Source organism: Accipiter gentilis, chromosome 14 (assembly GCF_929443795.1).
Source record: "Accipiter gentilis chromosome 14, bAccGen1.1, whole genome shotgun sequence".
Classification (NCBI taxonomy): Eukaryota; Metazoa; Chordata; class Aves; order Accipitriformes; family Accipitridae; genus Astur; species Astur gentilis.
In genome coordinates this window covers 24,582,863-24,596,295 of record NC_064893.1, presented here as the reverse complement: position 1 = coordinate 24,596,295, position 13,433 = coordinate 24,582,863, and the positions used below count along the sequence as shown (strand labels likewise).

General features: G+C 45.5%; 1 protein-coding gene across 2 annotated transcripts in view; it reads left to right on the top strand.

The window, feature by feature from the left end:
* The window catches only part of KCNB1 (potassium voltage-gated channel subfamily B member 1), a 131,372-nt gene that overhangs the window by 1,371 nt on the left and 116,568 nt on the right, over positions 1-13,433 (top strand). For both annotated transcript variants that reach the window (XM_049816611.1, XM_049816612.1), the window contains exon 2: positions 157-822. In XM_049816611.1, coding sequence (XP_049672568.1) covers positions 256-822 — 567 coding nt within the window. In that variant the 5' untranslated portion in view covers positions 157-255. The remainder of the gene's footprint in view (positions 1-156; positions 823-13,433) is intronic.

The window sequence follows — 13,433 nt, the reverse complement described above, 5'->3', positions numbered from 1 at the left end:
TTCAGCACCGCCCGGGCGGACAGCGCCGCCGCCGCCGCCGCCCCCTGAGCAGATTAGCGGGGCCGGTGGCTCCCCCGCGCCCGGATAAGGCCGCGCCGAGGCGGCGGCGGGCGCGGAGGTCAGCGGGCGGGGACCCATGGTCGGCCTCTCTTGCAGCTCTGGGGCATGGAGGGGAAGGAGAGGTGAGGAGAGCCGGCCCCCGCACGCCCTGCCCCGCGCCGCACCTTGGAGCGTCCAGCCTGAGGGGGACCAGCGATGCCTCTGGGGATGAATAAGCATGGATCTCGCTCTACTACCTCTTTGCCTCCGGACCCCACGGAGATCGTCAGGAGCAAGGCCTGCTCCCGAAGGGTCAAGCTCAACGTGGGGGGGCTGGCCCACGAGGTTCTCTGGCGGACCTTGGACAGGTTGCCGCGGACCAGGCTGGGTAAGCTCAGAGACTGCAACACACACGACTCCCTCATGGAGATCTGTGATGACTACAACCTGGAGGAGAACGAGTACTTCTTCGACAGGCATCCCGGGGCATTCACCTCAATCTTGAACTTCTACCGTACTGGCAAGCTGCACATGATGGAGGAGATGTGCGCCTTGTCCTTCAGCCAGGAGCTGGACTACTGGGGGGTGGATGAGATCTACCTGGAGTCCTGCTGCCAGGCCCGCTACCATCAGAAGAAGGAGCAGATGAACGAGGAGCTGAAGAGAGAAGCCGAGACGCTGAGGGAAAGGGAAGGGGAGGAATTTGATAACACTTGCTGTGCTGACAAAAGGAAAAAGCTCTGGGACCTCCTGGAGAAGCCCAACTCCTCCGTAGCGGCCAAGGTAAGATCTCCGCATTTCTCGTCAAGTCTTGCCTGTATTGGCTCGTGACTGTGGTGATGCGTACGTGAGGTATTGCCCCGCTACTCTTGCTTTAGCATCTGGGCACTTGTGGCTGGATGGATGCTGTGACTGAAGGGGAGAAAAGCCTCCCAGAGGCATACAAGGTTTATTGTATCTTTCTGGTGTAGTTCGGAAAGGATCTAGTTTGAGCTTCCCTGGGGCAGCCTGGGCTGTTCAGTGTGGGAGCAGCTCTGCTGACCTGTGGGTCAGCATTCACTGATTGCAGTGGCTGGAGGTTGTAGACTTGTTATCCAGTGGCCTGTCTTAGCGCATTTTGTAATAGAGATTTCTTTGGGCCTCAAACATGTGTGTCTCCTACTGCTTAACCAAACTGGCTTTTAAGAAGAGGAAATCTACTTGAACTCTTAGACCTAGGTCCAGTCAGGAAAAAATGCCTTCCCTTCTAGGGCTTAATTTAAAATTTTGTGGTGAAATACATCTCCTGGTTATTTGTATCATGCATTCCTAAGCTGCGGGTCTGCTAAAGCTAGCGTTTGAATTTCATCATTTACCTGATTTAAGTCTCCCTGTGCAGTACTGCTGCAGCTCTGTCTCTGTCAATAGTTGGAAGTGCTGCTTACTCTGAAGTTGGTGCTAGTGCAACAGATCTATTTGAAGGCGTATGGAAGATAAGATCCATGTTAGGAGAAACCAATGTCAGAGTTGGCTCTGATAATTCAGCTGTCTCATGTTAGTCACATATTCTTTAGTGAGGAAAATCTCTGTGAACACAATGATTCTGTAACCATGGGGACAAAAGTGAAGGGGGAGAGGTTGAAAACTGTGGGATGAATAACTGAAAAGCATAAGAGACTGAGCAGTAGGGACCTAAACTTGAGTTTTCTATGTACTGGTGTCCTCACAGTATAGCAAAGAAGTAGAAAGAAGCCCCAGCTACCTCTTTAATGTCTTCTCCCTGTTGTATGTGCATTTGCAAATGTAAACCTTAGTTCCATCCCATGGGAATCTGGCTTTGGTGGGCTACTTATGAACAGACTTATTTCCCTCTCTTTTCTCTTATCAAAATGTTGCACGTCATGAATCAAAAGCATGTACGAAAGTTTGGGGAAGGGATTTTAGGAAGTGTGGAGCTAAATGACTCATTCTGGCGGGGGAAGGGAGAGGCATGGTCAGCTGCTGAACCGATTATCACTTTTTTAATGACAAACGGAGCCCCAGAATGTCTTTTTCTCTCCAATGGCACAGATGACACTGTGCTGAATGCATTAATCATTTATAAGGCTCCTTTGGCACAGTTCTGGAATCCTGAAACACAGGCCCCGGGCTTTGCTGTGTGTGGCACTGACTCAAAATCCATTAGAGACTGTTGATGTTCATGATTTATTGTATATGAGCAGGGGTCATTCTTGCCAAATAAGTGTCTCTTGTGATTTATAAATGAAATACACTCTAGCTTCATTTTCTGAGAAAATTCTCGGAGTAAGTGCATTTGGCATTGCAGTTCTGGATTAATTGAGAGTGAATGGTAATGCATTAGTATCCTTCCCATTTAAAGCTATCATTCTGTGACTTCGTTACAGTAAGGAAAACTATGCTGTATGTTATCAGACCTCAAATATTCCAGCAGTTTCAAAACACAGATTTCTACTCATGTCAAGTGTAGCAAGGAAAATGGGCATGCTGAACAATTAGCTTACCAGGCAGGGACAGAAGAGCTGCTAAGCCTATTCTTTATCCGATTTGCTCCCTGCTGGTGGATAGCTTTTCTCTAATGCCAGAGTATGCCCTTTGCTTTGATCACCTTCATGAGAATTCATTCCACATATTGAATAGGCTGGACCCAGTCTTCTGATGGAAAGATGTGGGGAGAGGGATTTGGCAGCCTGACCCGTTATCTGACCTAACCAGCTGTGCCCAGGCTCTGTTTCAGGCTGCATTTTCTAAATCTGAGCCTCTGTCTGCTAGCTCCTGGCCAGCTTTCCCCAGCTGTCTGCTCAGTGGAGCACTTTTCCTGAGGCCATGGGGCTCCAGGAGCTTCTGTCACCTTTCCTAAAGCTAGACTCCATCTGCTTTGCCAGGTCTGGGAGCTCAAACTGTTCCTATAGAAAGGGAACAAAGTAAACCATTCTGGGGTTTAATGACTGTCACTGAAGGACCTAAAATTACTGTTGGGAAAATCTGTACTACTCTTGCTTATTCTTTTTCTTCAGACTTGTGCCGCTTAGTGCAAAGGTTTTTCCATTTAAATGTAAGAAATAGTCTCCTTTCACCTTTTCTTTAAGAAGTCTAGAAAATGGCTACAAATGCAGGTTGTCCCCCAAACCTAATGCAATCCCTCTATAAGCCATGCCCTGTTGTCTAACTCCTGCTCCAGCGAGGTGGGCTTTTATGCTGGCTGTCGGCATTTGTTTGTATTTTAACATTTTCTGCACAACACTTAACCTGACTCCTCCATAACAGCTTACTACAGAACTTCTCATGGTTATACTGGGACAGGTTAAATCCTGAGAGAGTGAGTTGTTTTCTACTTGTTGGTTGGTTTTGGTTTTCTTTTTTTAAGAAAGGAATTGTATGTGATGTACCTCAGGGTGGAAAACAGCATTCAAATAAGAAATGAAGGATCCCCCAGACCTTAATTTTTGTTGCTTTTTTATCCACTGAGGATTTACCCATATCTTTCGACTAATCCGTCTTTTGAACTAACCACCTCATGGCAAGCAGCGTCTTATTTGTGCGTGATGCTTCACCCTGTATGTGACTGGAAAGGACACTGTTAGCTTTTTATAATACCCACTCTTTGAGAGCCTCTGGATTTCTACAATGAGGCAGCAGACAGCTGTTAAGGCCCCAGGCTTGCTGCCTTGTTACATCCCAGCACTAGCAGTGGGGAGTTTGCTCCTTTCCTATAATGCTGCAGTCCCTCGCATCTGTAACTGAAGCTGCACTGTCCTTGTGTGAGGTGCCGTAGAGCCACGGGGCAGCACTCCAGCCTTTCTCCATGGTCTGACTGCGCAACAGGCACCCGAACCATTTCAACCCCCAGTCCATTTAACTTGGAGGCACTTGCTGTGCTGTACTCCCCTGCGCTCACCTTGCCCAGTGGGAAAACCCCTATGCCTGAAATTGAGCACTGAGGGACTCTCCCTCTACCAAATGCGAAAATATTTAACAGGCAGTTATTTAATAAAACTCTTCATTTCTCTCTCTCTAGCCTTACAAGGTATTTTAAAGGATCAGTTTCTCCTGCTTCTTGTGACTTTATTTGCCTATATATCCCTGAGAAATACTCACTGCAGTCTTTGTGTATGCTTCTGCCTCTTCCTGGTTCTGCATATTCCTGCTTATTTTCATCATTCTCCTGGTCTCCCTTAACAGTTTGATGGTTGGTTTCTGTTTTGGTGGTTCATTTGTTTGGGTTTTTTTAAAATAGCATTCTTCCTGTACTTTGGTGTACTCGCAACATCCATTTTTAACCATAGAGGAGTCTCTGGTGCTTGCTTCTGTCTGGATTCATCCTAGATGAAGATGAGGTGCGGATATTTTCTGGAGTGGCTATTACATTTTGTTGTGTGGTAGTTTTCCTTTCCTCAGGAAAGAAAAGCAGCTCTCCAGAAGCCAAGGAGAACTGCTGCTTTTTCTTGGGACTTAGTGTCCATGTCAGGGCAGTAGTGGCTAGCTGTTTTCCAGCACTCAGGTTTGGGCTTTTAATTATAATTGCCCTTTCCCTCAGCGAGGCTAAGCCTGGGCAGCTGGTTTCTGTCACCCACAACCTGGCTAGCAGCCCTGAGTTTCTGAAGAAGTCCCTTCTGTAGCTGTTGTTTTTTTGCTAACCAAGCTAGTTAGGATCTGTGGGTCTACCTCCTGGTGAGAGTTTGTGCCCCTTGGGACAGCCAGCCTAGCTGTAAATCCAACTAGACTTCATGGCATCCCAAAAAATCACAGACTGCCGTTGTTCCATGTTTTCCAGTATAAACAAATAACAAATTAGACCAACTTAACATCTGAATGAACTTATATGGTCTTGGAAATCCTCTGATCACCTGGACCTTTCCAGCAACTCTGCAAGAACATTGCCTTTTTTGACTCTTAGGAGGAAAGGAAATTCTTTCTTCTTTTAGTCCTTACAAATTATTTCCCTGATCAATATTTGAGTAATTAGTGTTGCACAGAGGGGTGGGGAAGAAAAAGTCTGCTCGTCTTACAGGCTCCTCTGCATGTGCTGGTTTCATCTATTTTTCTCTTGCTGTCCTGAAGGCTGAGAAAAACACGATGACATCACCCACTTTGCCAAAAGCTTCTCTGCATATCTGCATGTCAAGTAGGATGTGCACTTCCTCTGCTCCTCGCTGCCTTCACTTCCCACTTGTCCCTGTCCTGTTGGGAGCTCAGCTGCAGCAATCCTTCCATTCTGGCAGGCTATTTCTTATCCTTTCCCCTGCCCCTACTATGTCTTTGCCAGTGCAATAATATCACATTTATCCTTGAAAACATGCAACTCCAATTCAGTAATCTTATTATGCATGCCTCTACATTTGTTGAACAGCTTTTCTCGAGCTGCCCGCTGCTCTCTGCTGCTAATCTCTGGATGCATTGCTTGGGGATTGGGGAGGTTGCGCTGTAAGCTCTTTTCTTATTATTGTTGATAGTAGTGACAAAATAAGAATGATAAAGCCTCTTGGAGATGCATTTGCTACATCTAGAGCATTCTTCCCCCACATGGGCTTTCTATTCCTGGCCCTTCCTTATGGCATGCAGTTTTCATTCATCTCTAAACCCGCCTGAATTTAGCATTCAGCAGAGGAAACCCCTCTCCCTAATTGCAGGGGTTACATCTTAGCCATGCCTTGTCTGTCTCTGAGGCTCCCATCACAGGGCAGATGTTGACTTTGTCTGTTAAAGCCAGATTGCCTGTATTGTGTTTGCATCTGTGCAAATTTCATTTTTCTGATGCAGCTATTGCCTTGGCTTTTCTGCTATATTTAGGAGACTTTTCCCCTTCATCCAAAGTAAACTCCTGTCTTCAGAGATCCTCAAAAGGAGAGCCTCATTCCAAAGCCTTTCCCCTGGGTTCAAGGATTTGCCACTTTGGTCTATAGCTTATTGCTGGGTTTCTAGTGCAGCACTGTCCTACGGACACACAAACGATTGCTGTTCTGTATCAATCTCTTTTCATCCTGCAGCTCCTTTCTGGGTGCTTGTCCTTCCAGTGAACTTCTTAAATCTTTTGTCTGGGGAGCCCTAATTCCTATGTTCAGTTCCCTGCAAAGTGTCCTCTGCTGCTATCTCACCAATGACCTTCCCAAAATGTATTGCTGTGCTGCCAGTTCCCAGAACTACTCTGTATTACAGCTTCCCTAAACTCCCAGTCTGGGGGGTGATGGGGGGTGGAACCCTAGTAATATTGCCAGCCTGGTAATTATGTCATGTGATTCTTTCCTGGCTCTAAAGAATCTTGCTGGGAGCTCCTGTAACATAGGAGACAGCCTGGCCATGACACCACCTTGTTGGTCTTCCGCATCCCTAATGCAACATCCCGTGTTATTTCCTTCATGGTGTGCATCTGCCAACAACAAGCATGTTCTAAGCTCTCCAGGTGGGATCCTCACCCTTCAAAGGTGATCTTTTCTCCAGACCTGTTACTGCAGCCCTGAGCACCCCTTGGATCCAGGCAGGCAGCTGCCTGGCATTCCTGCCTGTAAATGGTTTGGGTTCAGCAGTTTACAATACAGGCCTGCAGGTTTGCAGTCTTTAAAGAATTTTATAAAGGGGAAGTTAAAATTGTTATGCCTAGTAGTTCTTTTGATATACTTGCCATACAGTCCATGAAGCATAGTGTGCATAAACATATATATACACACACACACACTCCTGGATTTTTAATTTATCTGTAACTTTCTGCTAGGAGAGCCTGGAGCAAGTCTGTGGTCTTCCTTGAGCCTAAGCATCCTCATCTGTGTGAGAGTGCCTGCCTGCCTCAGGAGGGAAGTGACAAGCTTATGTGCCTGGGATGAATTCCTTAGAGAACGTGTGCTATAGAAGTATAGTCGATGCTATTTTTAAAGCACCAGCTCTCATTTGTACCTTTGAAAAATCTCCCTGAGAAATTAATTCCCCTCGCTGCTCAGTGTTCTCCCATCCTGCTCGGCCTGTGAGCAGACATGGTTTAAGGTGCCAACATCACCAGTCAAAAATGTAGGAAATCTTGCAAGAACGGAAAATCCCTGCTTTATTCATTTGTAACTGCAGAGGCTTAGTAATGGGATTCAGAAGAAGAGTGCTGGGCCTGATCCACCCAGGAAATGCCGGTGTGGTGTAATGCTCACAAAGTGTGGGTGCAGCTTCGGCTGGTACCTGTGCAAAGCACTTGCATGAGCTGCCAAGTCAAGCGTGCTGTGCCCGACGTGTGTACACTGACTGCAGTGGTGTTCAGTGCTAGCTGTGCAGAGGCCCTCTGGAGCTGTGTTCTTAAAAAACAAAACAAAAAAACCCCAAACCCACCACAGTTCTTTTCACTTTTTAAATCATTTTCTTCATTTAACTCTTCTTACACAGTGGGAGAAATACCCTTGCCGTTGTGTTCCTACTTTTGCCTGTTCCTAGTGATCCCGAAGATCACATTTTCCTTATTTCTCTCGCTGTAAATGCCCCCACGGAGAGGCATAATCCAGTGTTACTTTTATAATGAGTGTTGCTTTTTGTCATTGCTAATGGCAAAATATTTACGTCAAAGAAAGTTCACAGCTGATCACTTAGTTCTTATAATAAACACAGTCAATATGATTTACTCCATGGGGATATCTGGCAGCAACAGAAGAGGCACAATGTGGTCAGTGAATGTGAGCAAGACATTAATACTAGCCTTCTCTGAAGAAGCTATACATGGAAGCTATATGTTGTCACTGCTTCTACTATATTGAGGCAGACAAGGATCAGACCCTTACCATCAGAAGAGTTGCCCAGTTTGTTTCCTCAATCTAGAGGCTCAACTCCATCATGGGCTGGGTTGGCTTCCCATGTGTTACACTAAGACTGGGAGCACTGACACCACAGTACAGCGGTAGCTGAGCTCAGGCTTGCAGGTCACTGTCCTTACGGGGCAAAACTGCTTCAAGGGCTGAGTGGGTAAATCGGCTCTGTGCTGCTCTGTGCCATGGACCTAGGAGCTAGTAACAGCTCAGGGATCCCTGCCCTGCGCCCGTTGCTTAACGGTTGCGCCTGAGCTGCTTTGGCACTCTTTATCCTTAAGATGACCTTGCCCTAAGTTTAGTCCCTGGGGTGATAGACACATGTTCACCTCCTGGCATTCTCAATTACTCAGTACAGCAAAAGTAAACCTTGTTGTAAGCTTCCCCCCCCTAGAGTTTGGCTGGTCTCTGCTTTCTTTCTGCTGCCCTAGCTTTTCTCAGCCTCCTCTGTCTCCTTTACAATCTGGCACTAGCTGAACATGTTTACCAGCAGGACTCAGTGAGGTCTTTTTCTGATATTTCATGAAAAAAATTCTACTCTTTATTCTGGAGCAAGCCTGGAAAAGTGCTGAGCATCCCTGTACAAGCACTGTGCCTTTGTAGCTACTATAGCCCCTCCCAAAATGCTAGCATTTAAATATCTCAAGTGCATTTATTTTCTAGGTCCCCCATTAACACCAGCAGCCCCAGCCCTGCTTTTGTGGAGGGCAAAACTCCCATTGAATGTAATGGGAACAGATGAGTATTATGATGTCCGTACTCATCAAGCAAAGCTCTCAAAGTGCTTTGAAAAGATGGATTACTTAAGGCCAGGACAAACCTGTGATATATATATTATCCCCATCTTAAAGTGAAGAGGTGATCATTGCCCAAGGTCAGTGAGGAAGGCTGGGGCAGAGCTGGTGGGGGGACACCTGGCTTCCCCCTGTCCCATGTCACCAGTACATTTTCATGATATAGGTGAGATTCTAGTGGCCCTTGCCTGCTGCCTACACTGTGATATTACAGTGGAAGGTGCTGACAGCCATCTGACAGTTTATCCAAGGGGAGGGAGGGAGAAATCAAACCTCTCTTTGTTTCAACACAGGTATTCTTATTTAAGTGAGCCCAGCCTGGAAAACTTTGTCATGTTTGAGGAATGAGTGGCTACAGAAAAATGGAAAGGTGTTCTCTGGTAGATCTAAAAGGTCTGTACTGGGGCATTTTCAGCACTCTCTGATGCAATGCTGACTGTAAGGAGGGGATGCTGTCGAACTGTTTTGAATAGCAAGAGACTATGTATGTTAACCTATATACGTATAAAAAAGTATTGTGGAATTATATAACTGTAATAATAGGTATCCAATACAGTATATATTGATATGTTTACACACAGAAATATATTTAAAATTGCCCCCCATATGGGACTTACTTTGTACCAAAAATCAACCTGTATAAGAAAGGTATTTATTTTCAGTTAAAAATTCCTAATCCTAGCAACCAGCTCCTCTTTGAGCACAGCAAGTGTAACGAACAACTCGCAACCTTATTCAATGGGAGTAGTATCTCCTCAGCCAAAATAATTGCCACCTTTGATAGCACCAGTGTCCATGTGAACGTGAGGGACAGTAATTGGTCAGAGCATGGGCTTTTGGGTAGTTTGAGAGCTCCCTTCAGTGTATTTTAGGTAGCAGTCAGGAAAGATCCTGTGTGGTTTGCAAGGACAGGGGTCTTTGGGGGACCATCCACCTCTTTCCCTACTGAATCTCCCAATCTGCCCCTAATTATCTCTTTCTAACCCAGGGCTCCAGCACCTCTCCAGTTTCATGTGGGTTTTCAGAGAGGAAAGACTCTGTGGTTTGCTTCTCTCTGGGAGTACAAGGTTGCACTATTGTCCTCTCCCTACTGTATGACTTGTCCCATGCCACCGCCAGGTGAGATGATGGCAGCCAGCCCTTCGCTTGGCATCCAGCTTCTGCCTGGCCTCAAAGATATATTGACATTTTTTAGGAATGTTTGCCTTTTCCCCATTCACAAGTCTCTCCCAGACCTGTCATGATTCCTGTGAGTGTTTGTGCTTAAGTGTGCAGCTATTCTGGTCCAACAATGTGGACCATTGGTCCAAGGGCTGTGGATGTTTTGTGACTTTTCCTGAGGTGCTGGCACTGCAGCGTGGGGAAGGAGGCCTTAACTCAGCACTCTGCTGCTTGGCTGTGTGTCTGAAACCTGGGTTTAGACAAGGGAAATCAATAGCAAAGCAAAAACCGAAGCACTTGTTGATACCTGAATCCCATATTGACAAACCTCACGTGAAAAGCAACATCCATCAGGCATCCTAATCTGGTAAAAAAACTTGTGTCACTAACAAAAGCTGGAAGAACAGTCAAAGTAATGGAAGAAACAATTAATTTTAAAGTTCATTTTTTTTCTGCGGTACATAATCAGTTCCAGTTATTATGAGTTCAACTTATTCAGTGCTGTTTGGACTAGAATTCATGCATAGTCTCTAGCCAAAAGCACAGATTAGCATTGTTTTATTTTATTTAAGTCCATTTGCTGTTGCTCATTTTTGAACAAAATGGAGCTGTAAATCTCATTTGCAGCACATAAACAGCATAAATGTCAGAAATGCTCTCTGATTGGTACTGATGGACAAAATGTTTCTAAAACGTGATTATACTTACCAAATTTTATTTTAGGCTTAAGATTCCTTGTGGGTATCTCTTAAAAAAATACTCATTTGGCTAAAAGAATAAATTGAAGACGTGAGCAGAGAGGTCTGTCTCAGTCTCGCTACTTAAAATCTTTTGTAGCGGGCAGGAGCTCTAGTAAGCACACTTTCCATGACACAAGAAATCTCTTCCACGTGCCAGGTATGCTTTGCTTGGCTGCTTGCAGTGGTATCTGATGGTAGTATAAAATGGAACGGAAACACGGTGTGGCACAAAGCACCAGGAACAGCTCCTTGGTTCCCTGAGGAGCCTTCTATATGACTACGTCCAGTCTTTTCTCATCCTTCTCTGCAGTGATTCAGCGTCTGTCGGTCCCTAGCTTTCTCTACCTTGGCATCTAAGTGTGTCGTAATGTGTTTGTCCTCCCAGTTGTCTTGTGAAGGAGAGCAGTGCGATTATCCCAGTGTACTTGGAGAGGGTACAGAGGGACTAACTGGCTTCTCAGGGTCTGTGATGGAGCAAGGAACAGAGTTGTAATCCACCCTTAATCCCTGGACCACTTTTTTCTCTGGTGCAGCTGGATCCCAGCCCTAAGCATTCAAGAGGCAGCTGTAATACATAAGAGAGTTTAATGCTTCCATGAAACTGCCTGGGAATCTATCTCGGATTGTTTTTTTTTCAGGTTTCTGGGAATTTCATTTTTATCTGGCACATTCTCAGCTCTGAAAAACTTTATTCACAGGGCTGTCATTTTTCTGTTTATTTCAAAATGTTCATCTATCACTCTACACACTCACTTTCTTTTGCATCATATGTTTTTCTTAACTGTAGTGATCATACATTAAATAAACTCTCTTTACTTCTTGTAATTGGTGCATTTGACCACTTCCACTATTAGTACTTCTCCATATCTGGCTATTCTCAAAACTATGGGCTCATCAAGTGTCTGGATAGAAAAAGAGTGTAACTCGCTTTCTGAGGCAATGTTTGCTCTCTGCTATTAGAGGAACCCAGCCTCAGTGGTGGAATAGGGACCTTTCACTCCTTGTTTACTTGTTTGTGAATTTTTGGTAAATCTGTCCTTCGTAGCATAAAAGTTAAATCTTTTTAGAAAAGAAAAGGGGGGGGTGGGGTGTAAAAAGTGTTGTTTCCTCTCCTGTCAATGTGCCAGAAGTTTATTAATAATACGTAATAATTATAAATTATATTTCTTAGCCCCTTTCATCTGAGGATCTTAAAGTGCTTCACAAACATTAGTTAAGTAATCCTCATGACTGCCTGGTGCAGTCACTATTATTATCTATCTGCACTTAAATGTGACAATGCAGAAGAAATAGTAAATAAGAAAATTTCCCAGATACAGGTAAGAGCAAACCTGATCTAGAAAGTTAAAGCAAACTGGAGCAGATACCATCATTTTATAGCTGTATTTTGTGTACGAGAACCCACTAGTCTGCCTGCCGATGTATCCATGCCGTTACATCTGGAGTTGGCTGCTATTGGACACAGGCTGAAGACAGCAGTTGGGAGATTTTTTAGACCAACGCACTATTATCTCTGTTGGCAAGAGGAAAGTTGCGACTGGCAGCAGAACTCGTGTCCCTGGTTGAAAGCAGCAGAGCTGGTGGCAGAGGGCTCTCTCTGAAGCCGTCTCAGTGATGGGATTTACCGATCCTCACTCCGAGAGCCTTCTTCTGTTATACTTTGTAGGAGGGTCTCTAAGATGCAGCCCATCAAGTGTACGTAGTGCCCTTTGAAGGGTCTCTTCAATGCTCAGCAGACCCAGCTGCCCACCAAGGCTGTCACAGCCATGAGGTATCTTCTAGTGCCTGCGCCAGATGGGGGCAAGGGACCCAAAGCTGTCAGCCCAGCACAGCTGGTCCCACTAAGGGGTCACCGTGTAGAGTTGTGGGGACCTTCACCCTCGAGCTTTTCCCCTCTGACTGCTCCCTGGCTTGCTTCCCTTCCACAGGGAGCCACTGCAGAGCGGCTCCCAGGCTGAGGCTGCTTTTGCAGGGGAAGGAGCTTCTGGCTCCTTGCCCTTCCATGCACAAAGCTTTAGGAAGTCCTGCGTGGGGTGGACTGCAAAGCTCGCCTTAGTTCTTTCCCCTCAGCCCTTGGACTGAGAGTTGCATGACCATCTACGTCTTATTACCTTGACTGGCATCACTTAGGAATGGCTTTTTTTTCTCAGAAAGAATAGTTTTTGTGAGGATAGAACAGAAATGAAAAATAAATAAATACCAATGTTCTGGCAGCAAATGTCCCCTCATCTTACAGCTGTACCTCACACTTATTGCCAGTGAGCTGAATTAAACTTAGGTTAGTCAATGCACAGTTATTCTTAGCCTCTAATCTTCCCCAGGCAAGAGTCTGATTGATCTCAGCAGGTTTTGCAGCCTTTAGCTGAGAAAAGCTATGTCTTTTAAATGTGTTACCTGTTACTATGAGGAAGGCAGGCTCACCCAACAGCAGTTTTGGTTTGCAGTATTAAGCACCTGCCAGTTTTTGCAATGTATTAGGATAGATTATGTCAGTGTTGGGAGGGACTTACGAGAAGGTGGTTTAGTCCAGTTTCCCAGGAGTGCTGAAGACCCGCTGGTACCACGAGAGATCTCAGATATGTCAACCTCTAGTTTTGCCTTCTGGAGGAGATGCCAAATGGTACGACTGGCACTTATTTTTGGTTTATTTTGACAAAGTTGCGGGCTTGGTAGCTCACTCCAAGTACATTGGGTCCCACTTATTGCTATTTTGATCCTTCAAGGTAAATTTGAAGCAGATGAGGTGTAATGTCTGAAGTCTGATTAATTCCTACTGATCTGGGCCCTACTAGCCCTGCCTTGACTGAAGCAGATCTTATCAGAGGGAGCTTTTCAGGAACAAAAACCTCACACATCCTTCATGCCACCTGTGGTACCAACAGACCCAACACTTGCTGTATGTGTTTTGACCCCTTGCTGACTCCAAGTTC